Raw genomic sequence first — 25648 nt, forward strand, 5'->3', positions numbered from 1 at the left:
AAATGATAACTAGTCTGAAATACTATTCTTCGATAGCTTCCATGGAAGTTCGGGAAGAAGTAACACCGTTCATAAATATATTCTGAGAGGTACACAACTAGGTTTCGACAACCAACTCGATAATAGAAAAACACCATCTACCAAAACAATAGGATAGACAACTAGTTCGGTACGCAATACAAATACTAAAGCATAGAGACAGACATAATAATTATCCTTATGCAGGGGGTGGTTGGTAGTATAGGCGGTACAGTGTTCAGCGGAGCATGATATCATCGTCATAATAATAATGCGCGTCTTGCTTTCTTTTTCCCCCTAAGGCTCCATTTGCTCTCTTCCCTCTTCCCACTCACATATGCTCATGCCCTCTCTTCTTTAATTATTAATTCTCCAGCATGTCCTGGTCGCTCTCTCAGAATCATGTGGAGACGAACGTACCTGCTGCTGCTCTTGATCCGTGTTTACTTCGCGCTCTCGCCCAGCTACTTGCATCCCGATGAGCATTTCCAGGGCCCCGAGGTCTTCGCAGGTACGTTTTCTCTGCTTGTCCCAGCATGGCGACGCGTCTCCATCTCGTCTTCCATGTTTACGAGCAATGCGCAAAATTCCCCCTCCCCCCGAAAAGAAAAAAGCACCCCAACAAGGCGCCCCAGACATCCAGACCACACCCCCTTTCAGTCCATCCGCTCACATCCACCCCAAACAGGCCGCATCTTCTCGTATCCCTCCTCTCTCACCTGGGAATTTACCTCCGACCACCCCATCCGCAGCATTTTCCCACTATGGCCAATCTACGAGCTGCCCATGAGCCTGTTGCAGTGGTTCTACACCGAGATCGGCACCGGCAACCCACCGGCGCGACTGGTATACTACGCGCTGCGCGCGGGCATGTTCCTGCTAAGCTTTGTGCTGGAAGACTGGGCGGTCTATGAGTTGGTGCCCTCGCCCCGCCATCGCCGCGCGACCGTCGTCCTGGTGGCCTCGTCCTATGTCACCTGGACGTATCAGACGCACACCTTCTCCAACTCCCTCGAGACGCTGTTGGTCGCTTGGGGACTAGTGCTGATTCGCCGCATTGTTGAGAATAAGGTGAGTGTTCCTGTGCGCGTGTGTGTAAGGGGATTGGCTGGGAGCTAATCCTTGACTTTATTTGATAGCAATACTCGTCCTTTTTTTCCTACGCCGTGCTCTCGTTCATCGCCGTCGTGGGCGTGTTCAACCGCATCACCTTCCCGGCTTTTCTGCTGTTTCCGGGCTTGCAATTGCTCCCGCATTTTCGGCGCAAGTGAGTTTTGGTTCGATGGTTTTTTGGTGCCTGGCTAATTCACCTTGTTTACCTATAGACCCTCCTCCCTAGCAGTCTTCCTCGCGTTTGGACTTCTCTTCACGTCGATAGCTATATTCACCGACACCTCATTCTACCGTCCGACAGCCTCCTTTCTTGACATAATCCGCTCGCCCGTCATCACCCCGCTCAATAATCTCCTATACAACACCGATCCATCCAATCTCGCCGTTCATGGCCTCCACCCACGCCACCAACACTTCCTCGCCAACCTCTTCCAACTGCTCGGCCCAGCCTACATCGTGATGGTCACCTCGCTATTCAGCTGGCCGCTCGTGCCATCCTGGATGCGCAATGTGCGCGCCTTGTCCGCCGTCTCCGCCACGGTCTTGCTATCCCTCTTCCCGCACCAGGAACCACGCTTCCTTCTCCCCTGCGTCCCGCTCCTCCTTAGCTGCATCCGCCTGCGCAGGTCGCGGCTCCTGCTCGCCGTGTGGGTGGTCTTCAACGCCGCCATGGGGTTCCTCATGGGCGTCTACCACCAGGGCGGGATCGTGCCCACGCAACTGGCCATGCGCTCCATCGTCGAGAACACCATTGCCTCCCCGCATTCCGGCGTCGATGTCTTCTGGTGGAAGACCTACTCCCCGCCGCTGTGGCTTCTAGGTAACAAGCCCTCCAACGCCTCCGCCGATATCACAACCCATGACCTGATGGGTATCCCCGGTCTGGAGATGATCACCCGTCTCGACAACGCCGTTCCCGCCTGCTCAAAACCTACCTCTGTCTTCCTGGTCGCTCCTGCCTCGGCGACGTTCCTCGATCCATATGCTATCTCCCCTGCTCCCCGCTCCCCGAACCTGGAGCTCCTTCCGCTCTGGCTATACCGCAAACACTTGAACCTGGATGACCTCGACTTTGGCGATGATGGCATCGTCGCTACGTTGCAGAGAGTCATCGGGCGTCGTGGTTTGCGCGTTTGGGCTGTGCGGAGGGTGTGTTCTCGTTAAATCTTTCCGGCATCTCTTTCTATACCTCACCTATTAAGTTATTTACTCTTTTTTTTTTTCTCATCCTAAAACGCTTTTTTCTGTCTCTTTTCTGGGTTGGGACAGATTCAGGAAATATCCCTTCTCTTTTTTATTGAGCCGTGCTCCTTGTGTATGTTTTTTTTTTTTTTTTTTTTTTTTTTTTTTTTTTTGGTATGTTCGATATTGGATGGTCAGTTAGATAGATACCAGGTACCTCACCAGCGCTCATCAGGATGGGCGAGTGAATAGCATGACAGTGACTCGTTCCGAGAAATTCGGATTCGATAGTCTGCAGTTAGGTGCAAATGACTCGCGAAGAATGGTGGCGATCCCTTGTGATCATCTGCCAAGGTACAAAACTGTACATCGTCACTGGACCAATATATATATCGACAATAAGTTACTCCCGGGTACATCGTTATCTCAGTCAGCAGACCCGTACATTTTTCTTATTCTCATGATCACTCCACCGGATCAAATCATACCTTAGGTACATAACTAAGTAGTCAGATCTAGCTCGGATGATGAGAAAAATAGGTAGATATGCATCTACATAAAATAAGGCTTGGAAAAGCGCACACAGTAGAACGAGCTAGCCATCTACAAATTGAAACCGACAAGACAGAAATCAAGCGAGAGAGTCCCATTTTGCCCATTAAATACATGATCACAGTCGTATCCGGAGAAAGAAAAAGCGCGTAACAGGGGAAAGCCCAGTGATGCAAAGAAAAGCCAAGTCGGTCAAGTCCACACGCTCAGCAATTCAAACGCCAGGCTAGGTGCTGCGCTGCATCCAGGAGAGGACAGCTAGAGGAGAGGAGAGGCGAGGCGAGTGAGTAAGTGGGAAAACTCTGCCATGATCAACTTCAGACAGATGGACGGACAGGACAGGACAGTATGAGAGAGGTATTCATCAAGACATAAGAGGCGAGAAGATGGGAAAGATGCAGGGTTCGGCGTTTTACTTGGTGTTTAGTCCTCGTCCTCGTCCGGCTGGTCGAAGAGGAAGTTGGCCGCTAGCTCTTCGTTCTTGTCGCAGGCGAAGTAGGCCTGGATGACCGAGTCACGCGGGAAGCCCAGACGGCACAGCTAGAGTATGTTAATTGAGATGGAGGCAAACTGAAAAAAAGAAAACGTACTCGTTCGATGGCATCGCGCTCCTCCTCCGTGACCGAGATAGCCTGCGCGCCCGGCGGCAGAGAACCCTCCTCATCCTCCAGCTCCTCACTCAGCAGCTGCAGAAACTGCTCCGAGTTCTGTCCGATGATCTGGGCAATCTGCGGGTTGCCGGCGGCCACTTGCTGCAGGATCGGCTCCAGCATGTGCGGCTGCTGCTGGACGAGCTGTCGCAGCTGCTGGAAATGGGGGTTATTGCGCAGGAAGTCCAGATTGGGCAGGGCTTCGCCACCTGCAGCAGCAGCACCACCACCAGCACCGCCTCCAGGAGCCCGAGCTCCACCACGGCCACCACCTTCGCCGGCCTGAGCAGCCGCCTCGAACAGATTGACGGGCTCCTCACCACCGGATGTGGGGACCGTGGGGGCAGGGGCAGACGGAGCAGCGCGCTCTTGCTGCGGCTGCTGTTGCTGCTGCTGCTGCTGCTGTTGCTCCTGCTGGACGTTCTCGGGAATACCCTAGGTTTGGCATTAGCGGGGGCCACTTTTGTTGAATTTTTTTTTTTCAAAGCACAAAGACTCACGGTCAGAAGATATTCGATGGCACGGTCAGGGTTGAAAAATGCAGCACGCATGGCACGGTCGATATCGCTCCGGGCAAATCCCATAGCCTCCATCTGGGCCACTGCCCCCTCCGCTGCAGAACCCATCGTCAACGCAGACGGATCACCAAAGGCAGGCTCCTGGCTGGCCGGCTGCGCCGCGCCGGTAGTGGCGGGGGATGGAGTAGCAGGTGCAGCGGGAGCAGTGGAGGCGGCGGGCGCAGGAGCTGGAGGGGCTGCCGGTGTCGACGCAGGGACTTTGGGTGCAGGGGTGGAGGGTGCCGGGGAGGCAGTAGACGAGCCGCCAGCCTTGGGTTGCTGGTGGCAAAGCCGTTAGTATCTAGTATAATCCACACTGAAGGGCAGACCTACCTTGGAGGGCAGGCAAACCAAGAAGTCCTTCTCTTGGATGTTGTAGAACTCGACCGTCTTATCATCTTGGAGAATCTTGCCTGCAGCAGAGAAGGTTGCGTCAGATGCAAAATCCAACCCACGAGGCCATCTCGCCGCGAGGAGAACATACCAGAGTAGATAACCTTCATCCGGTCGGCCTCATATTCCCCTTTCTCCTGGGCGATCTTCTGCTTGACCTCGCGAACCTGTCATGAAAACTGGTGAGCCCCGCACTGGAGTGACGTCGGCGAGTCGCCTCCACGACAGAAAACATACCGTCTCGGAGGGTTCAACGTCGACCACAAACTTCTCCTGCTTCAGATCCTATTGATAACAAGACCAGTCAGCCGTCGGCGGAGACAACAAATGTGGCGGGGTCACACTTACCTTGAAAGTGAGCTTCATTTTGCCGCCACTTGAAGCGAGAACAGCTAGAACGGGAGGGGATGAAGAAAAGGACAAGGGTCAGAGAGATGGAAAGGAAAGAAGGGAGAAAGAAATGATGGACCCGGTTGATGTCGAAGGCAGAAACAGACGAGGAAGAGAGAGGGGCGCAGGCGAAGGTGACGCCGCAGCAAACGCGGGCTGGGCTAGGCGGTGGCAGTTGCCTCACCGCCTTGTAGTATACCAGCGGGGATACTGGTTGGTTCTTGGGTGCTCATGAAGTGTCCATGATCTGAACCATTATTGCAGAGTGAGATGGACACGCGGAGCTGATCATACCAGATGGCCACATTAACCACCCGAAGCCAAGGCCCTCCTCTCCGGTCCCTCCAATGGCAACAGCGCCGAGGCAAACAAAACAACTTGACCAGAATATTCGGAGCAATCAGTTAAGGAATCATTGGGTGCAGCGCAGATTCTATCAAATTAACCAGATCCTCCAATAACAGTGATTGATTTCCTCAGCTCTCGTCTGCAGGATGGACTGATAGGGCCATGATAGATCACGCTAGACTACGACAGGCTGCGATGGACAGGGTCTCAGGCACACGGACTCGCCTCCAGGACCCCGGTTACAGTTTCGATCCGCTAATGATTCTTTGCAAAGCATATCGGACATCATCTCACAAAAGTGCAGGAACCACTGGAGTGGTTCGCATGCCAGATCGATATGTCACATCCACCCGGCCCGCACTATTGAGACGCGGATCCGCCACTTCCAGTTCCCGAGATCTACGCTTCGGATTGATCAAATCCATAGTCCTGATTAGCGGCCGGATTGACCGAGCTATGAGAATTTCACTCTGCTGGCTTTCCGGGATAAAATCCTGGTCGAGTGTGGCGGCCAAATTGTTTGTGTTGTTCGCTATACGACCCAATTGCGATATATCACTTTTTGCCATTTCACGATCCATAGACTCACGCTCCTCCTGCAGGCCCTCTTCTCCCGTGCCTGAAGCCATTCAAGTACACCTAAACCACCATGCCGGGTAGATGGATCAGATCGACCTCTCTGCAGAAGACATGCTTCCGGCTTCCCCGTCTGATTTGCTTTTCTACCACGCTACTGGGATGCACCGCTCCGTCCCGTAATGTATCCATCTGCTGCCCACGCGAACCATGCCCGTGCGGCCCATAAATACATGCCCACATTCCCCCAGAGCTGGGAGCTGCAAGGAATGATCACAGACTTCTCTAAGTCTTCTGGCTACAGGACGCATAGTCGGCGCTCGTGAATGCCTTGAAGTATACCGTATCTGTACTCTTGACTTTTTACATCTGCTCTCTATCAACACCCACCATGCTCGCAGCAATGCTGGTCTATCTACTAGCAGGGACCTCAATGGTCTCGACGTTCATCGTCACCATCCTCAATGGCATGTTCTATGCGACATTGCAGTCTATGCCCTCACATTCGACTACCACGGGTCTGGCTCCGGTTGGCTTGAGTGCCGTGAGCTGTGTCGCCCTGGTCGTGATGAGCCTACTGTTCCACAAAGATGCCCGAACCGGCCAGCGATGTGCAGGCTGGAAGATGGGAGTCTTCTGTCTCACCGGGGCATATCTCCTCTTCGCTGCTGGGATCGGTGCAGGAACAATGGCATCAGGCAGTACAACCCCCCAGAAGTCAACCTTGTCTATCGCCCGCTTTGTCTCCTGGACGTTCTCTATCTTCTCGCAAGGCCTCTATTGCGGCTATCTTCTGTTGCCCTCCACGCAACAAAACAAATCCGACCTCCAATGGCCTCGTCCATACCTCCAAACATCTACATCGAGTACCATCTCAGCTCCGCCTGCAGCAGCATCTGATTACTACCGGTTTGAGCCCAAAATGTCTTCGCTGCGCAAATTTCCTCGGCCCTCAAGTCGCTTGTCTACTTCAAGCTCTCAGTCGGACCAGACGATCCGTCCGCCAGACACCAAAGAAGCCAAACATTCTTCCTTCGACACCGATTCCACGGCCTCGTCGTCCCCTGAACCCTCTCCAACATACCCAACACGGCCAGAGCGCCGTTACGACCCACGGCCTCTTGTCCGAGCTCACAATAGCATCCGCAGTATGCCTAGCTTGCGACAACACCGCCCACTAGGCCAGCAGTCGCTTGACAGCCTAGTACGCTCTCAATCGCCCACTGGCTCGTCATGCAGCCTGAGCATCGCAGAGACGATCACTCACCGAGAAGACAACATTCACCCACTATTCCGCTCCAGCAGCCCATCCCCCTCCCCAACCCCCACCCCCGGGACGATGGTCAGGGCCTCCCCGTCTGCCGGACAGACGATTACGGTCCAGACCTTGACCCGGATGCGATCCGCTCGCTCCCTGCGTGATCAGACGATGCGAACCCCCTCGCCATTGCCTGAGCCAGATTACCCGATGCGTGCGCGCAAGGATTCCGGGCCGGGACTTTACGACAAGAGAGACGAATTGAATGAATCCCCTGATGAGAACTGACGATGATGTTATCCGCTCGTTTTATGTACAAATTTTCATTTGTGTTGGCATGTACAGATATATGTATGTAAATAATAATCAGAGACTGGGCGTTGAGGCAATGGAAGATGGTTTACCCCTGTCGGATCGGACTGACCGGGATCATTCACATAGTAGTGGTACCATGTGTGGTCGTAATCATCCTGCAACGGGACTGGGCTCCGTCCGCTTTCGCTGTCACCGCCAGCGACCCACTTGGGACCTTTGCGACGACGCTGGGAGTGTAGTAATAGTAGTAGAATCTTGAGACGGAATAATAATTCGATAGTAGTAGTCGGGCCAGGACCGACGACGGATCTAAGACACTGGTGTGGGGGAAAACCGACCTCTCTATTAATACACGCGATGGCGACTATATTGGGCCAATCCAGGGGAGAGCACGGCCACCAACTTGAAGAATAATTACCTTTCCGTTCTCTTCTCTTCCACCTCTTCTATCATTCCCCCATATGATTCTCTCCTACCTCCGGTAGTGTCGTTGTCCTGGTGTGGTCCTGATCTCGCCCCAACTGAACCAACCAGGCGTTCTCTTCCGCAACGGCCCTTGCATCTTCTCTCTTCTTCTTCTGCTTCTGCTTCTTCCTCTCCCACCACACCCATCATTCTCTTTCTCAATTCTTTCTTCTTTTCCCTTCAGAATCCCCATCAGTATTCTCTGTTGCACTTCTCCTTACTCTACTACTCCTGGTCCAGCCTCCACTTCCCTACCCGGACCCAGTCAAATCCTGCACCCCGAGTAGATCCTTTCCCAACTACGGCCTCCTCGGACTTCTTCTTCTACTCTACTTCATCATCCACTGCTCATCGCAACGACTACTCCTGTCACATTCCCTCATCGTCCCTTCGCTATCTCCTTGGTAAGTGATTGTCTGGCTGTCGCTCTCCCGCTCTTCCTGACGGTCGTTTCGGCCACTTGTTTTGGCTTACCGCGCACGTCCCTTGACTCCCAATTCCTCTTTCTACTCCCGTGTTCACTCTTTTCATCTATCGCGTGCCTGCGTTACTTCTTCACTACTCGCGATACCTTCATCCATCCATCCCTCCCCCTGTCTACAATCTCTGCATCTCAACCCATTTGCCATGATCCTCGGATGCTCACTGTCGCCTCGCAATCGCGATTATTGACTGTGACATTCACGGAAGATCGGCGTCGCGGTGATTTACCCTTTGTCCATTGCTTCGTTCGTTTTGTCTTTTTACTTTTTTTTTGCCTTTTCATTTGTTTCCTCTCATCTCCAAGTTCCTCTCTCGTATTTCCTGCCACCATCTCCCCTGCAACTGCCATCCCCATCCCCATCATCCGCAACGCTCTCTCTTTTGGCCACCGTTATTCATTTACTCCTGTTTTCGCCTTGCCGGGCAACACCTATTTCGGCCTTTTTTTTTTCCCTTACTTTGTCTTCATTCGCCCAAAACCCACACCACACACACGGCGTCATCGTAACTTGGTCGCAAATTTACACTAATCCCTTGCTCCGCAGACGGTAGCGATGGTGGGAAGAAGAAAAAATAGAGCGGCTCCCGAGCCTGCTCACACGCCCACGATGGCCACCAGAGCTTCGCGCAACGCATCCGGTAAGTCCTTTTCTTTTATTTGATTCTCGTTCCAGTTCCGAAAAAACTGATTTTCCCTCGTAGAACCCAGCCCCCTGGGTCCTCGCAGAAGGGGTCCTCGATCAACTCGAACGAGTCTCGAAGATCCCTCTGCTCCTGAGACACCGTCTTCGAGCAGGTCTGAAGTTCGCTCGCATATCATCAAGTTCAAAATGCCTTCTCTTCGGGCTTTTCCGGAGAGTTCCCCTGCCTCAATTCCTACTGTTCAGGATTATGATACATCATCAAATGCACTTCTAAGCCTTCCCGCCGGCTCTCAGAACCCAGAGACGCCGCGCCCCAAGCGCTCCAAGCGAGTCTTGGCCATTCCTGAATCTTCGAGGACTACGAGACAGTCGGCCCGAAACAAGGGCCCTGGTGAATCGTCCCAGGAACAGTCATCTCCTACCAAGTCCGCGGATGCGGACATGGACCTAGATGAATCATTCGCGGAACCTTCATTCAAAGAGGAGATGTACGATGATGATGCGCATCCTCGTATGCACAAATCGCCCCGGAGCTTTGATGCGGATCACTCTCGTCGTTCGTCGCAAGCCGCTGATGACGAGGCTATGGTCGATCAACCCGTGTCCCGGGAGACAGCCTCCCACACGCCAGCTCCTGACAGTCAAGCGTCCGCTGAACCAGAACAAATGCCTCCACGTGGTGTATTTTCTCCGCGTCTCGCGCGTAAGCGGAAGTCGACGGAAATGAAAGACGAAGATTACGGCGCCGAGTCAGTCGCCAACTCGGATGTTGCCAACAAAAAGCCAAAAATTGAACAAGACACCCCAGATATTCGTCTACAGAATGGAAGTGAAACCGAGACCCAGACTGAATCGTCACCTGCGGAAGAGGCGACCCCTGCTCCTGTGGAACAACCATACATCTCCGCAGGCGCTGCTCGTGCAGCTCGTGCGCGACGGGGTCGTGGAGGCCGAGGTCGGGGGCGCGGGCGCGGTCGTGGCCGTGGTAGAGGAAGCCGCGGAGGAAGCCGCGGGCGGGGAGGAGGGCGCGGAGGAGGAGCTGCAGGCCTTGTGCAATCGACAGTCGTGGTGAAGCGTGGAGGTGGTCGAGGACGCGGCCGTGGTCGAGGCAGCGCGACCCTTATGCGCCGAGGCGGCGGCAGGAAGATTGAGGACGAGATCTGGGATGGTGCAGCCATTCGATATCGGAGTCCATCGCCCATCCCGCTATCCCAGCCATTGAAAGAGCGGCAGCATGAACTGGCTGCTCTGTTTAAGAAGGTGGGACAGGCGCAACAGGTCGCGCTGAGCTTTCTGGCCGAACACCACATGCACAAGTTGGCGAGAGACCCCAGTATCCACGAGGACACCCCGGAGTTTTTGCAAGTACAACGGGAGCTTGCGGAATACGAGCGCAAGGCCATCCAGAGACTGGAGAATGAGTACAAGTTCCGAGTGGAGTCGCTGCAAAGAGTTTACGAGGGCGTCAAGAACGAAAAAGAGACCCGATACCAAGTATGTTTTAGTGCCATTCTGACCAAACCGCTTTGCTAATGACCTGTCCAGGCCCAACTCGGAGAGATCAAAGACGAGATGCTGCATGCCGCCCAAGGCAGCTACATGATGTTGGTCGAGGGCCGCCGAGCCGCCGAGGACGACGAGCATACCGAGGTGAGCATTTTTGTTTCCGTCCTGGTTCGCCATCACTAACACCCTCCAGCCGAACGACTCCGACATGGAAGCCGAGGAGAAACGATACCTCTTCCGCATTGCCCCAACTGCCACCCGAGAGATTGAGCGCGGGTATGTGTCTCAGTATATCCGAGACCCTGAAGGGGCCGCCGCCTACCTCCGCGGCAAGGACGGCTGGGAGGACTTCCTGCAGCGGGCCCGCCTGGGCCAAGATCTCAACCCGCAAATGAAAGAGTTGGGGGATTCTCCCGGCACCAAGGCCCAGCAAGCCTTGGAGAGTTTGTTTTGGGCGGCGACCTCCATCGAGCAAGCGTCGGACCCATTCCCCCCAGCGCTGTCCGCCCTCGCCGATGCCGCCCTGTCCGAGCCGGCCCACACGCAGCTCCCCCATATCCACGATTCGAGCGTGATCCCGCAGCCTCCCCACCGAACCCTGCTCCCCCAGCCGTCTTCCGTGCCACCGCCTCCACCGATGATAGGCGGCCACGGGCCGACCGATCCTCGATCGTTTATTCTTCCCCGTCCGACCCCGACCCAGCAGCCGCGCCGTCTCCTGCCTGCACGGGGCCAGCTGGGTCTTCCTGATCCGTTTACTATCAATGGTGGTCCGCCACAGCTTCCGCCGCCACCGGGCTCCAACTTCCAGCGGCTGCCACTGCCCAACTATCTCGCCCCCCCAGGACCGCCGCAGCCACCATCGCTGTATTTCCCTCCGCCTCATGGACATCAACAACATCCTCCCCCGCCACCTCCGCCGCCTCCTGGATCGCGTCGGTATTAGATGGCATGTACCACCACTAACTACTCCTGTACTACTACTACAACCACTACTGCTGCTACTACTACTACTACTACTGCTACTACTACCACCACCACCACCACTGTTGTACTCTATCTCATGTTTGAGCGATGGCGTTGATTGATCCGCCTTGTGTTTTTCCGGCGTTCTTCGGCCCCGAGTGGGTGTCTCGTGTTTATTCGTTCGTGATAGGAACTGCCTTTCTGTTCGACTATAGGATCCTCACTAGTCATTCCAGTCATCCTTAGTAATGGTATCTACATGAGTCAATCACCACCAGCATGACTCCCCTGCCGCTTTCGGCCTAGCGGCTCCACCCGCGGGGGCAGTGGCCGTGCCTCGCTCTGATTGGCCCGAGCTTTTGATTCTTTTCTGTCGCTTCTTCATCCAGTCTTCATATTTAATTCCTCTGCCTCTGCTGCTGCTGCTCTCGGCCATCCATACCTGAAATTCTCTCCTCCATTCCGGAGGTTCGGTTCGCTCGTCATTCTCGCTTCCCTCCTCAATCAACACCACCACCACCACCTGCATCATCCCCGCTTCGCTTCTGCCTCGTCCTCTTCTCCGCTTCCTCCGTCTACACCCACCATCAACCCAGTCCCGACCCCCGAAGATCCCCCCAGCATGGCTGTGCGCGCTCAATTCGAGAACTCCAACGAGTGAGTGTGACCGTCATTCTCACCCGCAACCCAACAATCCATATGGCGGGCCATGTGAGGGGAAATGAAAACGCACTAACACCAAAACTCGCAATTAGAGTCGGCGTCTTCTCCCTCCTGACAAACTCCTACGCCATCGTCGCGGTCGGCGCCTCGGAGAACTTCTACAGCGTCTTTGAAGCCGAACTCCAGGATGTCATTCCCATCTGCCACGCTACTATCGCCGGGACCCGTCTCGTGGGACGGTTAGCCGTGGGGTGAGTCCTTCTACACTCCGACGTTGGATACCAATATACTGATCAACGCCCCTCTCCGAGGGGAGAATAGAAACAAAAATGGCCTCCTCGTACCAACGACCACAACCGACCAGGAACTGCAGCATCTGCGCAACACCCTCCCGGACAGCGTCAAGATCCAACGGATAGAAGAGCGGCTGTCGGCGCTGGGGAATGTGATTTGCTGTAATGACCATGTTGCGCTGGTGCATCCCGATCTGGAGCGGGAGACCGAGGAGATGTAATACACCCCCCACCACCACCCCTGGTCCCTGGTTGTTCCAGTCAATACTAACTATAAGAAATTAGTCTCGCCGACGTGCTAGGCGTCGAAGTCTTCCGCCAAACAGTCGCCGACAACGTCCTGACCGGCTCCTACATGGCCCTCTCGAACCAAGGCGGCATCGTGCACCCCAAGACCTCCATCCGCGACCAGGACGAGCTGTCCTCGCTCCTGCAAGTGCCCCTCGTGGCCGGCAGTGTCAATCGCGGATCATCCGTCGTCGGCGCGGGCATGGTCGTCAACGACTGGCTGGCTATTACGGGTCTGGATACCACGGCCACGGAGCTGAGTGTGATCGAGAGTGTTTTCCGGCTGGGCGAGATGGCGCCCGGTGGTGCTGGGGCGGGTGTTAATAAGGAGAGCATTGTGGAGAGTTTCTATTAGATCCTTTCTTCTTTCTTTTTTACGAGATGCGCTGCCGGTGGATGAGAAGAGCGCCGGGGGTTTTGTTTTATGTCGGGGGTTAGTTACTCGTTTATTGTTTGCTTGCTCTCTTCCTGATAAGGCTCGGGGGATCATGTTTATGCCGTTATGTCATGTTCTGTGTGCATGGTGTCGTGATGTTATGTTGATTGGATTTTCAATTCGATAGGAAGACATAGATGCAATGAACGATTGATGATGACTCTACTCTGTCTGCTGGCTGTTGTTACTGTAGTCACGGGGTGTAGATGTTTTTCTTTACTTGAATCGGTTCTGGATATAGTTATGGTACGGTACTTAATGCGAATCCTCCATTCCCTCTCCGGGACATGGAAGCGAGCTATAACTACAACACACCTTCGTTCTCACCGTTACCGCGTACTAGGCACTGTATATTTACAGAGAGAGATCGAGAGAGAGAGAGAGAGAGAGAGAGAGAGAGAGAGAGAGAGAACAGAACAAGAACAACTTCCAAGCGAGCAAATTCCTGCATTGCGATCAACTATGACGGGGGTATTTCGAGAGCAAGCATCAAATCAAATGTCAAAAAAAGAGATGTGAATAAGAACAGGGAAGAAGAAGAAGAAGGGAAATTTTCAAGAATCAAGTAATCATCGCCCGCGCCTCTTTTTGTCTCGTCTTGTCTCGTCTCGTCTCGCTTGCTTGCTCGCTCGCTGCGTGGATGGAAATGCCATAGGAAGAAAGCATTTTGGTTTCGATATTCCAGCCAAACGACCCAAACTAAAAGAAAATGCTGGTGGAACAATGCCTATCAAAGACAGGCTGTCATACCCTCCCTTCAATGCCAATCTGCGAAGAGGGCTTCATCTCGTGCTCCATGATGCCGCATCCTGTCCCCGTCCCCGTCCCTGTCCCTGTAGACGGGGTCCGGTCATCTGCGTTCGCGGGACTGCTGTCGTCTTCACCGTCTCCATCGACATCACCATCACCATCACCATCACCATCGCCCTCGGGAGGAGGTGGCGGAGGCGGGGGCGGCGTGGGAGGAATGGATTTTTGTCGTTTCGACGGGGAGCTACCACCATCACCGTCCTCCTCATCGTTCTCCGGGGATGCAGCATCGTCGTGTCGCTTGCGCTTTAGAGGCGCCGAGGCAGTATCGTCATCGTCATCATCCATCGGCGAAGGCTCCGCAGCGGGTGCGTCGGCCTCATCGTCGGACATCATCTTCGTGTCTTCGTCAGCAGGACCGTCGGTGCCCGTCTGTCCCGCTTTCCGGGCCTTGCGCTTCTCGCGCTCCTTGTGTTTGGCGGCTGCCTTGTCGAAGAAGCTCTTGCAGTAGTTCTTGACGGTTTGCTGGTGTTTCTCACTGATCCGTGTTGGATCGGTCACCCGGTTCTTCTTGTAGTCGCCCTCGACCAACTTCTTGGCTGTCTCCTTCGCGAACCGCTTCAGGTGATCCTTGGGGATCTTATGCTTGTACTGGTCGACGACGTGCTTGATGTAGGGGTGAAGCTGGGCGTTGTTAGTTTGGTTATTATATCTCTCATAATGGGGCAGCATACTGTGTTCTCGTAGAGCTTCTTCTGCTTGTCCAGAGAAAGACTCTTCCACCAATCCGGATCTTTCTTTTTCTTTTTCTCCGGGGTTTCTGCGGCTGGTTGTGGTGTTGCCGGACTCTCGGTTTTCTTCTCCGATGGCGTCTTTTCTTGCGAGTTGATGATCCCGTCAATGATGCTCTGCAGAGCCATGTTCCTGAGCTTCTGGGGCGGCGGGGCCGGAGGCTCCGTTGGTCTTTTCCAGGTTGTATCGCCTGTGGCCGAGTAGTAGTAGGTCCGGCCCTTCTCATCCTCAGCTGTGTACCATCCCTCGGGCAAAGGACGTGGACGGCGGTTCTGCCGAGGCCGGTTGTGATGCTGGTTTCGCTCCCTCCGTGACTGTTTTGGTCGATTGGAAGTCTCGTATGAGGGTGATGGGGACCGCGTGGCAGTCCGTTGGCGTTCTTCACGCCCCGACTCGCGGCGCTCGAACTGGTTGACGGCTTGTTTGATTTGCTCCCCTCGCTTCATGCGCGGAATGCGATATCCAACCTCCAGATTCGCCCAGCTTGCCAACAGCCCAACGGCCCTTTTTTCCACGCGTTCGTCGCCGCAGGTTGTCAGTGGCTGGATGGTCGTCTCGATCTTCGAGTCGATGATCTTGTTTCGCGTGAGTCGGGGGAACTTGTCCAAAATGTCCAGGACCTGCAAAACCACATTCTGGTCCTCCTTCCACATGCTGAGCTGCGAGTTCAAGATTTGGTAGCCGTGCATCTTGACAACTCGGTTCCGGACCCGCTCGTCCTCGCAGCGCTGGATTCGGCCCAGCAGTTTGACCGCAATCCACTTCTCCTGGCACTGCATGAGAGCTGCCATCACCTTGGTCACGCCATTCTCGTCCAGAGACTTGGCCTGCACGCTGTCCACGTATTCTTCGTCGTCTTCTTCCGTCTTCTTTTTCTTCGGGCGTCGTGCAACGACCGTGTCCCAAGCCTCTGCATCCTCGATACCCAAAGCCTCGATCGTGGCATTCGACAGCTTGGTCGCGCGCTCCGTCTGAGTGCGACCGCCAATAAATCCCGTGCAGTTCGGCTCGCCACAGTAGCAGGGTTGAGGATCCGCGCCGTAGCGGTCGACGTTGTAGTTGAACACCAATTCCTCACCAGGCTGCACGGCGCGCTCGGCGAAAATGCCCATGCGCAGCTTCTCTCCAACCACCCACTTGTCGACATAGCAGTTGGGATTGCACGAGTGGTTGCAGAAACGGCCGAGATTGCCTCGTTTCGTAGCGTCGACAAACTCGCCTTTGTTCAGGGACATGAAGTAGAAATGCTTGATGCCCTCCTCATCATAGTGCCTCATGCGCCGGCGGAATTGCGCCTCGCCCACGACCTCGCCGACATACTCGAAGATCAGTTGGTGTGGCTCCAAATTTGTCTCTGCACGCAACCCAAATCCCTTCTTCTCGGTCTTGATGACGGACACTTGGGCGTATTGTTTCTTCTGGAATCGTTGGTTTTTGCAGTTGGCTCCACAGCCGCAGTCGCCCACACACTCGATCTTGGTGGCGCGGTTGATGCAGTCCGAGTCCTCGCCGCAGGCTAGATTTTGGCCGAGTTCCGGCTCTGGCGATGGTTAGCCACCATGTTCGCGGGGTTCCGATGTCTCGCGAGGAGCGGGAGACACCAGACGACAAAAGGGGGTTCACTCACCCCACTCTTCCGCACAATCACATTCCATCGCATGTTCCGTATAGCCCATGTACTTGTTCGCATACCAGCATGTCTCGATCTGTTCAAAGGTGGCCAGCGCGTCGCTGGTGCTGTCAGGCAGATGTGCCCACAACTGCGGGGGCCGTGAGACGACTCGCTGGGATTCTCTGCGCGTGAGCTTCGGGGGTTGGCCGGGCTCCTGCTTGAGGATAATGTCGCCGCCGACTTTCTCTTCGAGTTTCGGGACCTCCATGTTGTTCGGGTCCGCCTCGGTGGATGTTTCTTTCTTGAGCGGAGAGTGACTGCGGGACTTGGCGGGCAAGCCATTGCCTACAGAGGGAGATCTCCCCTTTGGCGAGGCCATCTCAGCGGCCCCGGAGTTGGGGCCCTGGGAGTCCGCGTTGTCAACGGCCGACATAACGCGGACTGCGCGATCGCGCGAGACCGCGCAGGGGGAGGGAGAGGACGATGGGAAGAGAAGGTGTGAGGGAATGACCAAAAGAGGAATAAAGGGAAAGAAAGAGCGGGAAAGAAGAAACTAGGAGACGAGAGAGAGAGTGTGTGTGTATGTGTGCAATCAAGGGGAGAAACAACAGCTGATCTGGATTGCATCTTTGGATCGGTCGGCCTTTTACCGCCCTCACCGCCCGGGGGACTATTGAGGCTCTGGGTCTTCTATTGTTCTTCACCATGATCACCTTCATTCATGCACTGATTTCCATGAGAGCAGTGAACCGCAGAATCGTAATAATCAGAATATTCTTCTTCACTTCACTACTATGATGGACTCTCCAATGACTGCATTACCTGTCTCTCCGGGCGCTAGTTAGGTCGTGCTAGCTCCGTTCACGCTGAAACCACGAACCGCTCCCCAACGCCATCGACTGCCTATCGCCGAGTCCAGGGCGGCTCCCTGCGCTGTTTGAGCAACGTCCCTGGCAGCGGGTATCGATTGGCGCTGGCCACACCCTACGCGCGGTGTTTCACCTCCAACCACCTTAGGATTCGTGGCGATCATTTACAGTACTCACGAACGGGAGTTACATGCTCTTTGCGACTAAGAATCCCCACTTGCTCATTCCCCTTATGCAGGGGCTAGCCGTATTTTTCACCCTTTGCCTTCGAATCGCTTCTGGAAAAAACCCAGATGAAACCTGGCCCGGTATGGTAATCTCTCGTCCCTGCAGCTTGCCCGTCGAATGCCTGGTCCCGTTTTTGGTTTCTGTTCAGGAGTTCGTCGTTCTTTTTAAGTCATGCTGCTGTTCCTGACGTGAATCTTCGCCTTGCCCTGCTGTCGTTTGGGAGGTTTTTGTTTTTGTTTCTTTTCTTTCCTTCTTGTCTTTCGTTTCGTTTTTTGGGGATGGTCGCTGGACATGTCGAATCATCCACCCGAGAGGCCCTGGTCCGAGGAGGAGAAGTACACGCTGCTCACCGAGATCCTCAAGAAAGCCGGCATTCCCTCGAGCCATCTGGTCCGGATGATCAGGGACTTTCAGATCACTCCCAGTTGGGGAGACATCCCACTGCCACCAGGTATGAGCCCTCCATCATGTCCCGAGTGCTCCCGCTAACACCCTCTCCGCAGGCCGCTCCCTCAACGCCTCCCAAATGGCTTTTTGGAACATGTGCCAGCAGCCCCCTCAACCGCCGTCCCTCCCAGCAGCACCTTACCCACCACGTCCTGAGATGCCCGGTCCGCCAGCGGCCCCAATGGACCCCGGCACCGCGCGCAAACGGCCGCTGTTCCCAGCAGACAAACCCATTCTGGCGCCGCGTGCAATTCAACCCCGGCCGCCGATCAGTAGCACCGCCTCATACAGTAGTGAGAGCGGCGCGTCTGCTGCACAAGTATCTCCGCGATTGGAGACCGCGGCATCTGCAACGGGGGAACCACCCAGGAAACGAGGCCGTCCGAGCAAGGCAGAGACGGAACGGCGTAAAGCTGCTGCGGAGGCTCGCGGGGAGACATATCCTCCGCCGCGGAGATCGGGGTCTGGCAGATTGAAGATTCCTCCATCGCCCACGAGCCCCGCTGCGGGTGCGTCTAGGATGACCATGTCGACTGCTCCACCAGCGCCTCAAGAACCGAGGCCGTTTAGTGTTTCCACTGCACGCCCTGGAGGAGGAGCTCCAGCATCAGGATCGGATGACCGCCGGGACCTGCCCATCATGGGCTCGCGAGAGTTACCGCGGCCAACCGAGATGGGCCACACGCTTCCCTCGCCGCGAACCCTCCAACTCGCCCCGAGAGACCCATTCCCTCGCATCAACAGCAGCCAGGGTGACCGGCCATATAGCTCATTCTCGCATGACCGGTTCTCCCCGTCAGACAGCGGCACCCGACGCGACTCGCGAAGTGATCCACCACCAACACCACTTCCTCCACCGGGCCAAGAAAGGCAAATGAGCACGACTCCAGCCGAGAAACACTCGCAATGATATTTTTTTTAATGACTGATGGTTTTCACACCATGTCCATTTCCCATCAAACGCCATGAATGAATGATCAGACCGCCAATGATGAACCAGAACCATAGACAGCGTTCCTGTTTGACCTGTTCCCTGTTTCCATCGCATATTCCAGCCACATATTTGAGAGATCTCGAGTCTCCAGAGATGTTGAGACATACTCTGCTTTCTTCTTTGTTTTTACCCCAAAGAAGGACGAGGCTTGACGTTATCTCTTTTACCACGACCTCTTTCTTTCGTGCCTCGCGCATTCATAAGTACACCCTCGACGTGTTCATGAGTTTCAAAGAGAGGGCATTAATTATTGCTCAAATCTCCTGCCATGTTTTTCTGCAAATGCTGTTTTTGTGTCTTCACTTACGACAATGCTCATGCTCAACCATTTCTTATCTTTCTTCTGCCAGGCGTGTTTTCTTCCACCTTCTGTCTTCGGCGTGGGATGCGTCCGAAGAAATCATAACCAATTTGCATGACATGACATGATGGTGGTTTATACTGTGTTTGTATTGTTTTTGTTCTTCCACCGCCATTTCTTTCATGTCCGTCGGGCATTCCTTGGGCTGCTATCTGCATCAGTGCATGATTTGCAATCCTGACTCGCACAGGCTACAATTGTCTTGTACTATGTTTTTTGTTTCACTTTGTTCTTGACAATACTATTTTTTTACGGAATCAACTTGCCTCGGAAGGTGGGCATTATATCCACGATCATACTTACTATCAGATCGTCCACTCAAGAAGTACAACATCAAGCACAGCAACGGTAGTGTGCTCGAAAACATTAAAGCTTGAGATGGGCTTATTGTCTGCTTTGGTAACCAAGTGGTTTTTGGGTGTTTACATATCTTGTGCTTAATCATCTGGGGACATACTGAAGCGATATTAGTGTTATCGTCGACGCTATTATTCTTGTTATAGAGCAGGTTTCTTTTGATTTCAGACTTATAGCTATAGCATATGCCATTATGGTTCATCTTTTAAGGCGTCGAGGGTTGAGGACAATAGTAACGGACTTTGTAGTGATACTCGATGATTGGCAAGGACGAATAATAGCAATACGAAGCTTCAGATAATGATACACCTTCAGAGTTTACCACAGACCAGACCAGCGTGCTCTGCCTAGGGCCTGCTCATTCGCCCTCCTATCCCTCTTGCTCAAACTGAAAGCCCCATACTTGTGACGCGATTTCCTCCATATCGCTATGGGAAATGATGAAATCGATATCCGTCCCTTCCTTGTCGCGAAGAAATATGTCTTGAAACTGCAGCTGGATCTGCCCTTTAACTCTGGGACAATTCGGTGTGGGTTTTCGAACAATCTCGATCTTCTGTGTAGGACGAGGAGCTGTGCCGTTCCCGCTAGACGTAGGAGAGAGGTCCCATTTCTCAATCGAAATTATCCCACAAGGATGCACCGTGATCGAAAGAACCACTTTGACGTCTCCGTTTGATTCGCGAAGCCAGAAATCGATATCCCGTTCCAGTTTAGGTCGTCGTTCAGACCACGCAACTTCGAGGACCAATGTTGGCCACTTAGGGGATCTTCCAGCAGGCAAAAATACTGGTGTCCAGGATGAATCTGCTCGTTTAGTCCTGGTGTGCCCCCGGACTGCTGTTCTGGCTGTACACGCAAGAGGATTGTCTCGTACTCTGCGGGCCCAGGTTGAGAAAATAGAATCAAATGCACCGGCTGCAACGGCGTGGTTGGCTGTCTCCATTTTGATAAGAATGTTATGGGAAGAATGATCGTAAGTCTCCCAGGATTTCGTGAGGAGATCTTCTTCGGAATCGACGAAACACTCAAGGAAGGAGTGTTCATCAATAGCGAAGATTATATAAGGGTTAAACGAACCCTCACGCTCATATCGCTCCTGCTCCTGCTCCAAAATATGAAGAAATCCTTGGATACCTTCATATTCGTATCTTGGAGTTGTAGAAGGAAGTACCTCTTCGAAGAACATAATGGCGGGAATAAGTTAACAAGTTAGGCCGTAAATTCAGCTGGAAAGATAGGAAGTATGTATCTAGGTGAACATGACGACGAAATGAGACAACCAACCAGTCCCAATGTTGCTGCCCTATCTACGTCACCAAATGGGAACAAAGATAACTGACTACACCAATCCTATATTAAATGAGGTGATTAAAACTACATGATTAGTCGCTGTTGCTTGAAAGACAGTATTTCATCTGTTTGGTCTTTTCGGTGGTGGTTGGGAGGTTTTCAGACCGCGCCATCTTTGCTGGCATATGATAGCAGGGAGGCATTTCCCCCGCTGGACTAGGTGAGCGCGATACGGATAAATATCCAATTGATCTAATTGAATATCTATCTCAATGCTTAAAGTGGCGTCAAATGCAACCGCCTACATCTTGAGTAACTACAGTATCCCCACCCATGAATTTGAGCTTGAACAGGCGTATGTACGAACTGTACTGGTAATCGACTATACACACTGCATCGTCCTGTTCGATGGCTACACAACATAGACAGTTCACAGAACTAAACCATACTAAGTATGATATGCACTGCACCATGTACGTACAGACCATCTCGCAGACAGCACATAGCCTGAGTGGACCGGAAGAATCATCCGAGATAGCAGTGGGCTCTGCTTGGGTGGGGGGAGTGCCGGTCTTGAATCTTGCTTGGAAACGATCGTCCCAAGTAGGTTGCGTAGGCGGGAAATCAAGGCAATCGCCCATTTTGGATCATTATTCCGTGCTTCTCTTTTCTCTCTCTAGGCTGAGAGCTGATATTATATGCTGATATTATATTGACTGATATCGATATCGACTTGAACTGAAGGTGAAATATATACTGCGAAGGGCGCTGATATCCAAGAATCATGCAACGCAAACAAACGGCAGTGAGAAGATCTCGCTTGTACTCATATCCTTTCCTTTTGCTTGCGGACCTCATGCTGACCGCTCATTCATCACTAGGTTTATCCCTCGCCCGTCCAAGAAGCCGTCTCAGCTGCGCAGCGGAATTCTCACCTCCCAGCTGAGCCTCAGTGGTAGACGTACCCGTCGCTTCGAAAGAAGAAGCCTCCGGATCGGGAATAGAGCGTGACGAAAGCGACGCCGAGGGCGGGTGATGCTGTTGTTGGTGTTCACGACGAGCTGGGCCATCTTCCTCTGGAGAGTCATGCTGCGGCTGCAACTGGGGCTGTCGCTGTGGCTCGGAAGACTGCCTCTTCTGAGAAACCTGATCCCTCAACACATTTGCCGCAGTAGTAAACGCAGAGGGAGTACTCAGAGAGGAAGGGTACGCCATCTTCTGGCCGATCTTCAGATCCAGAGATTTCTCTTTGACGAACTTCATCAGCGCCTCCTGGTTCTTGATTCGTCGTGTTAGGTATACCGTTGGTACGGTGTTGCTGCGGTTCTTGATTCGTTCGAGTTCCGTGTGGTACGCTGTTTCGTAAATGTCGAACTCTGCCGCGCCTGGTGACTCGCTGACAGTCGGGCCTTCATCAGGCTGTTCTCCTGTGGGGATGTCTACTGGTCGGGAACTGTCCATGGCGCTATCTGGTTCTTCGAAGATTGGAGCAGAGGCATCCGCTTCAACCGTTTCGCATTGTTCTTGGGAGGATGCGCCAGTATATGTGGATGGACCGATGAAGAGATACGGATATTCTTCCTCTAGGGGGTCCCGGGCGTGCCCTCGAGTGCCCTCCAGACTGCGCTTGGTTGTGGTTGTCGCCGAGCTGGTTCGTGATAATGGTGGGCGTGGTGATGCCGACTGGGAAGAGGGTCTTGCTTCGCGCAGGATCTGTTCCCAGGGTCTACCGCTGCGGATCGACCCTGAGTCTTTCCGTTCGGGCTCAAAAACACCACTGGGTCTTTGGCTGCTTACGGGACTGTGCTCTGGTCGGGATGAAACACTGGTCGAGTCGGAAGACCCAGGCGGTTGATCTGTGCTGGACAGGTCACCCGTGCCAGACAGCATAGGATGCCGTGGCAATGAGTGTCGGATTGCTGCCTTCAGGTGATGTGGTTCAGGCTGACCCACGGCTGGGAAGTCTTCCTCCGAATCCATCTCCATCGGTGGCTCGACGAAGTGAGCATCAAAGTCTCCACCAAGGATACTTTGCATGGCTGGTTCTGATTTTGTCGGGTGCACCAAGTGTCTGAAATTCGAGACGGCTTTCATCTGTATGACAATCAGCATAGCCCCAACTCAAGGCGAATCTCGGACGTACCACCGTCATGAGTCGACCCATGTTCCGCGTGATGGCCGAATCCATTTCCTCTTCGGTGGGAGGCTCGATAATCTGTGCTGTGTTCTCCTCCCACGGCAGCAGAAGATCGGTTCCGTTCTTCGTGACCCAAGGATGGTCCTGCGCTTTTGATGAGAATGTACCCTGAAATAAACGTGGTCGAACTTACCCGAAGATCCCGCATCTTGATGCGCTTCGAAGGATCTTTCTCCAGAATCTGCTCCATCATATCCTTGAAGCTCTCATCGGCCTCATTCTCGTAAACCACCGGGTCATTCCTGATCGACTCATACAGATCAAAGATGCTCTCCTTCTCAAACGGCAGCCTGCCGTATCGAATGCAGTACAGAGTCACTCCCATGGACCAAATATCCGCCGCTTTCCCGGATACATCGCCATGTTTTGCGACACAAAGTTCAGGTGGGAGAAATGCTGGGGAGCCCGCCGACTTGGCCGTGAACATGTCCGAGTCCTTTTCAAACATCTCCGACACGCCAAAGTCGACCACCTTGAGCACGTCGTCGTTCGTCAGTAGACAATTGTCAGGTTTGATATCTCGATGAACAATGCCCTGGGAGTGCAGGTACTCAATGCCGAGAATTAAGTCGCGAAACCAACATCGGCAATGCTCGTCATCGTATGGATCGGCCTTGTCATCTAGGCCCACTTTCATGATCACTCCCTTTTTGCACATTTCCATAACCATGTACAGTGAATCTTCTGTCGGGTCATCGAGCACTTCAATTAACGACACCAGGTTGGGGTGATCTAATTTCTTCATGATCGCGATTTCTTCCTTGATCAGATACAGCGGGTTCTCTGCTCGCGCGGCATCATCTTCAGACGGATTTCTGTGCAGTGGGGAATTGAAGCCGGCGCTAGGCCGCCGGGGCCCTCGCGGTCGTCGCAAGAGATGCGACTGTGCCCGTTTTCTCAGCCGGGACTTGGAGAACTCTTTCACAGCCTGGCAGCAGACGATTAGCAGGGCCCGAACCCTCTTTCAGACTTCCCCAGCCCAGACCTACATATTCATGGCCAAACTGGTCTACGGCCAGATGGACCGCCCCGAACGATCCTCGCCCTATCTCCTGCCTGATCACATACTGATTGATCCTATGTTCTGCCGTCCCGTCGTCCTGGCTAGTTGTATACTCTGAGCGAGCGTTGAGTGTTTCCTGTCCTGCGCATCAGTCCCGGTACTCGACCAGCCAGGAGCAAAACCACCGACCTTCACCGGACGCCTGGTCCTGGGGTTTCGCCGCCGGTGCCTCTGGAGACTGTCATAGGAAGGCGTGGTACTAGAAGAAGATATATCTGTCAGGGCCGATCGATGCCAAGCCAAAATCGTAGATGACTTCTAGAAAGAAGAAGTGAAGACTTACTTCGCTCTGTTTGGCGGAGGGAACTCGTCTAGTTTCGAAGGAGCATCTGGGCGCAGCTCATGATCCGCCATGGCGTGGGCAGCGAAGGGCGGGGAGGGCGGGACATCTTTCTCTATATTGATTGTTTTTCACCGCCTGCGTGCTCCCTTTATCTCCCTCCCCTGACCTACATCAACAACATCCCAACTCAAGCCACCCGCGATGCCCGTCTACTCCTTCTACATCTTCGACCGTCATGGTAAATGCTCTCTGCTGTCTCAACTCTTGTCCCGAAACTGATTTGTGCAGCGGAATGCATCTACAAACGCCTTTGGCAGCCGCGCCCGACGTCGCTCGCCGGCAAGGGCTCGCGCTCCGGGTCAGACCTAGCAGGCCTCGGCCAGACGGTGCGATCAACGGACGACGACGCAAAACTCGTGTTTGGCACGGTGTTTTCCTTGCGGAACATGGTGCGCAAATTGGGGGGCGAGGAGGACAAGTAAGACCATTCGGTCTCGCCTGCCAACAAACACGCGACTGACGTGCCCTCAGTTTTATCTCCTACACCACCAGCCAATACAAGCTCCATTACTACGAGACCCCGACCAATACCAAATTTGTCATGCTCACCGACCTCAAGAGCCCCAGCATGCGCATCGCCTTGCAGCAGATCTACATTAATTTGTTTGTGGAATATGGTGCGTCAAATTGAGAACCCAACGATGATACCTTGTTGATTGCTGTTTAGTGGTGAAAAATCCTCTGTCTCCGACCGAGCATCCCGGCGGCGTGGGAGTAAATAATGAGCTCTTTGAGGAATCGCTGGAACAGTTCGTCGTACGTGTTTACGTTTTCTTTGTCTGGCTGGTCTTTTGTGTTGTTGACTTGTTTCTGATATGGTAGCAGACTCGGGTGCTGTCATAATCCTCGAATCTGCATGAGCAGACTTCTTGAGACGCGACCGGCCTGTCACTGCCGACGTGGCATGGCTGGTATATAAGACTCGTCCCGGCGGCCGAGATGCGCTGCACTCCAAGGACGATTGGCTGCCTTCTTTCACCAGAGACGTCGGGATTGGCAGCAAGCTTGTGGAGTTGCTGGGAATGCACCGCAGCTTCTAGCTTTCCTACACCCGCGGCACATGCAGCAGGGTACAAGATAGGGACCTACTTACTGCCTTTATACTTCGACTTGCAACTCACCCGGTACTGTTGGCCCCATCCGCCGGGGAAGACGTATCGGTTCGTGAATCCGAACCCTAGTTCTGAATACCAACTGGGAACGGTGCCGTCATCAGGCCAGCGGCATATCAAAAGGCCGTCTGGAT

The 25648-nt window shown here is 53.7% G+C and overlaps 11 protein-coding genes across 11 annotated transcripts; 7 read left to right on the forward strand and 4 right to left on the reverse strand.

Annotated features, from left to right (window-relative positions):
- Nucleotides 1–420: 420 nt before the first annotated feature.
- Nucleotides 421–2295, forward strand: smp3 (glycosylphosphatidylinositol-alpha 1,2 mannosyltransferase smp3; the record flags this gene model as incomplete). Its single annotated transcript, XM_057200216.1, has 3 exons — nucleotides 421–1089; nucleotides 1158–1285; nucleotides 1344–2295. The coding sequence occupies 3 exons, from the start codon at nucleotides 421–423 to the stop codon at nucleotides 2293–2295; spliced, it is 1749 nt and encodes a 582-aa protein (XP_057050917.1).
- Nucleotides 2296–3288: 993 nt separating this feature from the next.
- On the reverse strand, nucleotides 3289–4831 carry N7474_008807 (putative UV excision repair protein (RadW); the record flags this gene model as incomplete). Its single annotated transcript, XM_057200217.1, has 7 exons — nucleotides 3289–3405; nucleotides 3456–3950; nucleotides 4016–4351; nucleotides 4406–4485; nucleotides 4557–4632; nucleotides 4703–4750; nucleotides 4814–4831. The coding sequence occupies 7 exons, from the start codon at nucleotides 4829–4831 to the stop codon at nucleotides 3289–3291; spliced, it is 1170 nt and encodes a 389-aa protein (XP_057050918.1).
- Nucleotides 4832–6170: 1339 nt separating this feature from the next.
- N7474_008808 (uncharacterized protein) lies at nucleotides 6171–7325 on the forward strand (the record flags this gene model as incomplete). The annotated part of the gene is made up of 1 exon (XM_057200218.1): nucleotides 6171–7325. One exon carries the CDS (start codon nucleotides 6171–6173, stop codon nucleotides 7323–7325), a length of 1155 nt encoding a protein of 384 aa, XP_057050919.1.
- Nucleotides 7326–9130: 1805 nt separating this feature from the next.
- On the forward strand, nucleotides 9131–10477 carry N7474_008809 (uncharacterized protein; the record flags this gene model as incomplete). Its single annotated transcript, XM_057200219.1, has 1 exon — nucleotides 9131–10477. One exon carries the CDS (start codon nucleotides 9131–9133, stop codon nucleotides 10475–10477), a length of 1347 nt encoding a protein of 448 aa, XP_057050920.1.
- A 181-nt stretch (nucleotides 10478–10658) lies between these two features.
- N7474_008810 (uncharacterized protein) lies at nucleotides 10659–11396 on the forward strand (the record flags this gene model as incomplete). The annotated part of the gene is made up of 1 exon (XM_057200220.1): nucleotides 10659–11396. One exon carries the CDS (start codon nucleotides 10659–10661, stop codon nucleotides 11394–11396), a length of 738 nt encoding a protein of 245 aa, XP_057050921.1.
- Nucleotides 11397–12115: 719 nt separating this feature from the next.
- Nucleotides 12116–13015, forward strand: N7474_008811 (translation initiation factor 6; the record flags this gene model as incomplete). Its single annotated transcript, XM_057200221.1, has 2 exons — nucleotides 12116–12330; nucleotides 12658–13015. 2 exons carry the CDS (start codon nucleotides 12116–12118, stop codon nucleotides 13013–13015), a joined length of 573 nt encoding a protein of 190 aa, XP_057050922.1.
- An 825-nt stretch (nucleotides 13016–13840) lies between these two features.
- On the reverse strand, nucleotides 13841–16683 carry set2 (SET and WW domain protein; the record flags this gene model as incomplete). The annotated part of the gene is made up of 3 exons (XM_057200222.1): nucleotides 13841–14530; nucleotides 14581–16178; nucleotides 16266–16683. 3 exons carry the CDS (start codon nucleotides 16681–16683, stop codon nucleotides 13841–13843), a joined length of 2706 nt encoding a protein of 901 aa, XP_057050923.1.
- A 955-nt stretch (nucleotides 16684–17638) lies between these two features.
- N7474_008813 (putative AT DNA binding protein) lies at nucleotides 17639–18704 on the forward strand (the record flags this gene model as incomplete). The annotated part of the gene is made up of 2 exons (XM_057200223.1): nucleotides 17639–17798; nucleotides 17851–18704. 2 exons carry the CDS (start codon nucleotides 17639–17641, stop codon nucleotides 18702–18704), a joined length of 1014 nt encoding a protein of 337 aa, XP_057050924.1.
- A 1172-nt stretch (nucleotides 18705–19876) lies between these two features.
- On the reverse strand, nucleotides 19877–20695 carry N7474_008814 (uncharacterized protein; the record flags this gene model as incomplete). Its single annotated transcript, XM_057200224.1, has 1 exon — nucleotides 19877–20695. The coding sequence occupies one exon, from the start codon at nucleotides 20693–20695 to the stop codon at nucleotides 19877–19879; it is 819 nt and encodes a 272-aa protein (XP_057050925.1).
- A 971-nt stretch (nucleotides 20696–21666) lies between these two features.
- Nucleotides 21667–24413, reverse strand: N7474_008815 (serine/threonine-protein kinase; the record flags this gene model as incomplete). The annotated part of the gene is made up of 6 exons (XM_057200225.1): nucleotides 21667–22893; nucleotides 22943–23080; nucleotides 23130–23924; nucleotides 23986–24135; nucleotides 24189–24258; nucleotides 24343–24413. 6 exons carry the CDS (start codon nucleotides 24411–24413, stop codon nucleotides 21667–21669), a joined length of 2451 nt encoding a protein of 816 aa, XP_057050926.1.
- Nucleotides 24414–24543: 130 nt separating this feature from the next.
- On the forward strand, nucleotides 24544–25245 carry N7474_008816 (TRAPP subunit BET5; the record flags this gene model as incomplete). Its single annotated transcript, XM_057200226.1, has 5 exons — nucleotides 24544–24580; nucleotides 24631–24820; nucleotides 24874–25019; nucleotides 25070–25158; nucleotides 25225–25245. 5 exons carry the CDS (start codon nucleotides 24544–24546, stop codon nucleotides 25243–25245), a joined length of 483 nt encoding a protein of 160 aa, XP_057050927.1.
- Between the last annotated feature and the right edge of the window lie 403 nt (nucleotides 25246–25648).

This window comes from Penicillium riverlandense (genome assembly GCF_028828495.1).
Source record: "Penicillium riverlandense strain IBT 135883 chromosome Unknown utg000007l_segment0_segment0, whole genome shotgun sequence".
NCBI lineage: Eukaryota > Fungi > Ascomycota > Eurotiomycetes > Eurotiales > Aspergillaceae > Penicillium > Penicillium riverlandense.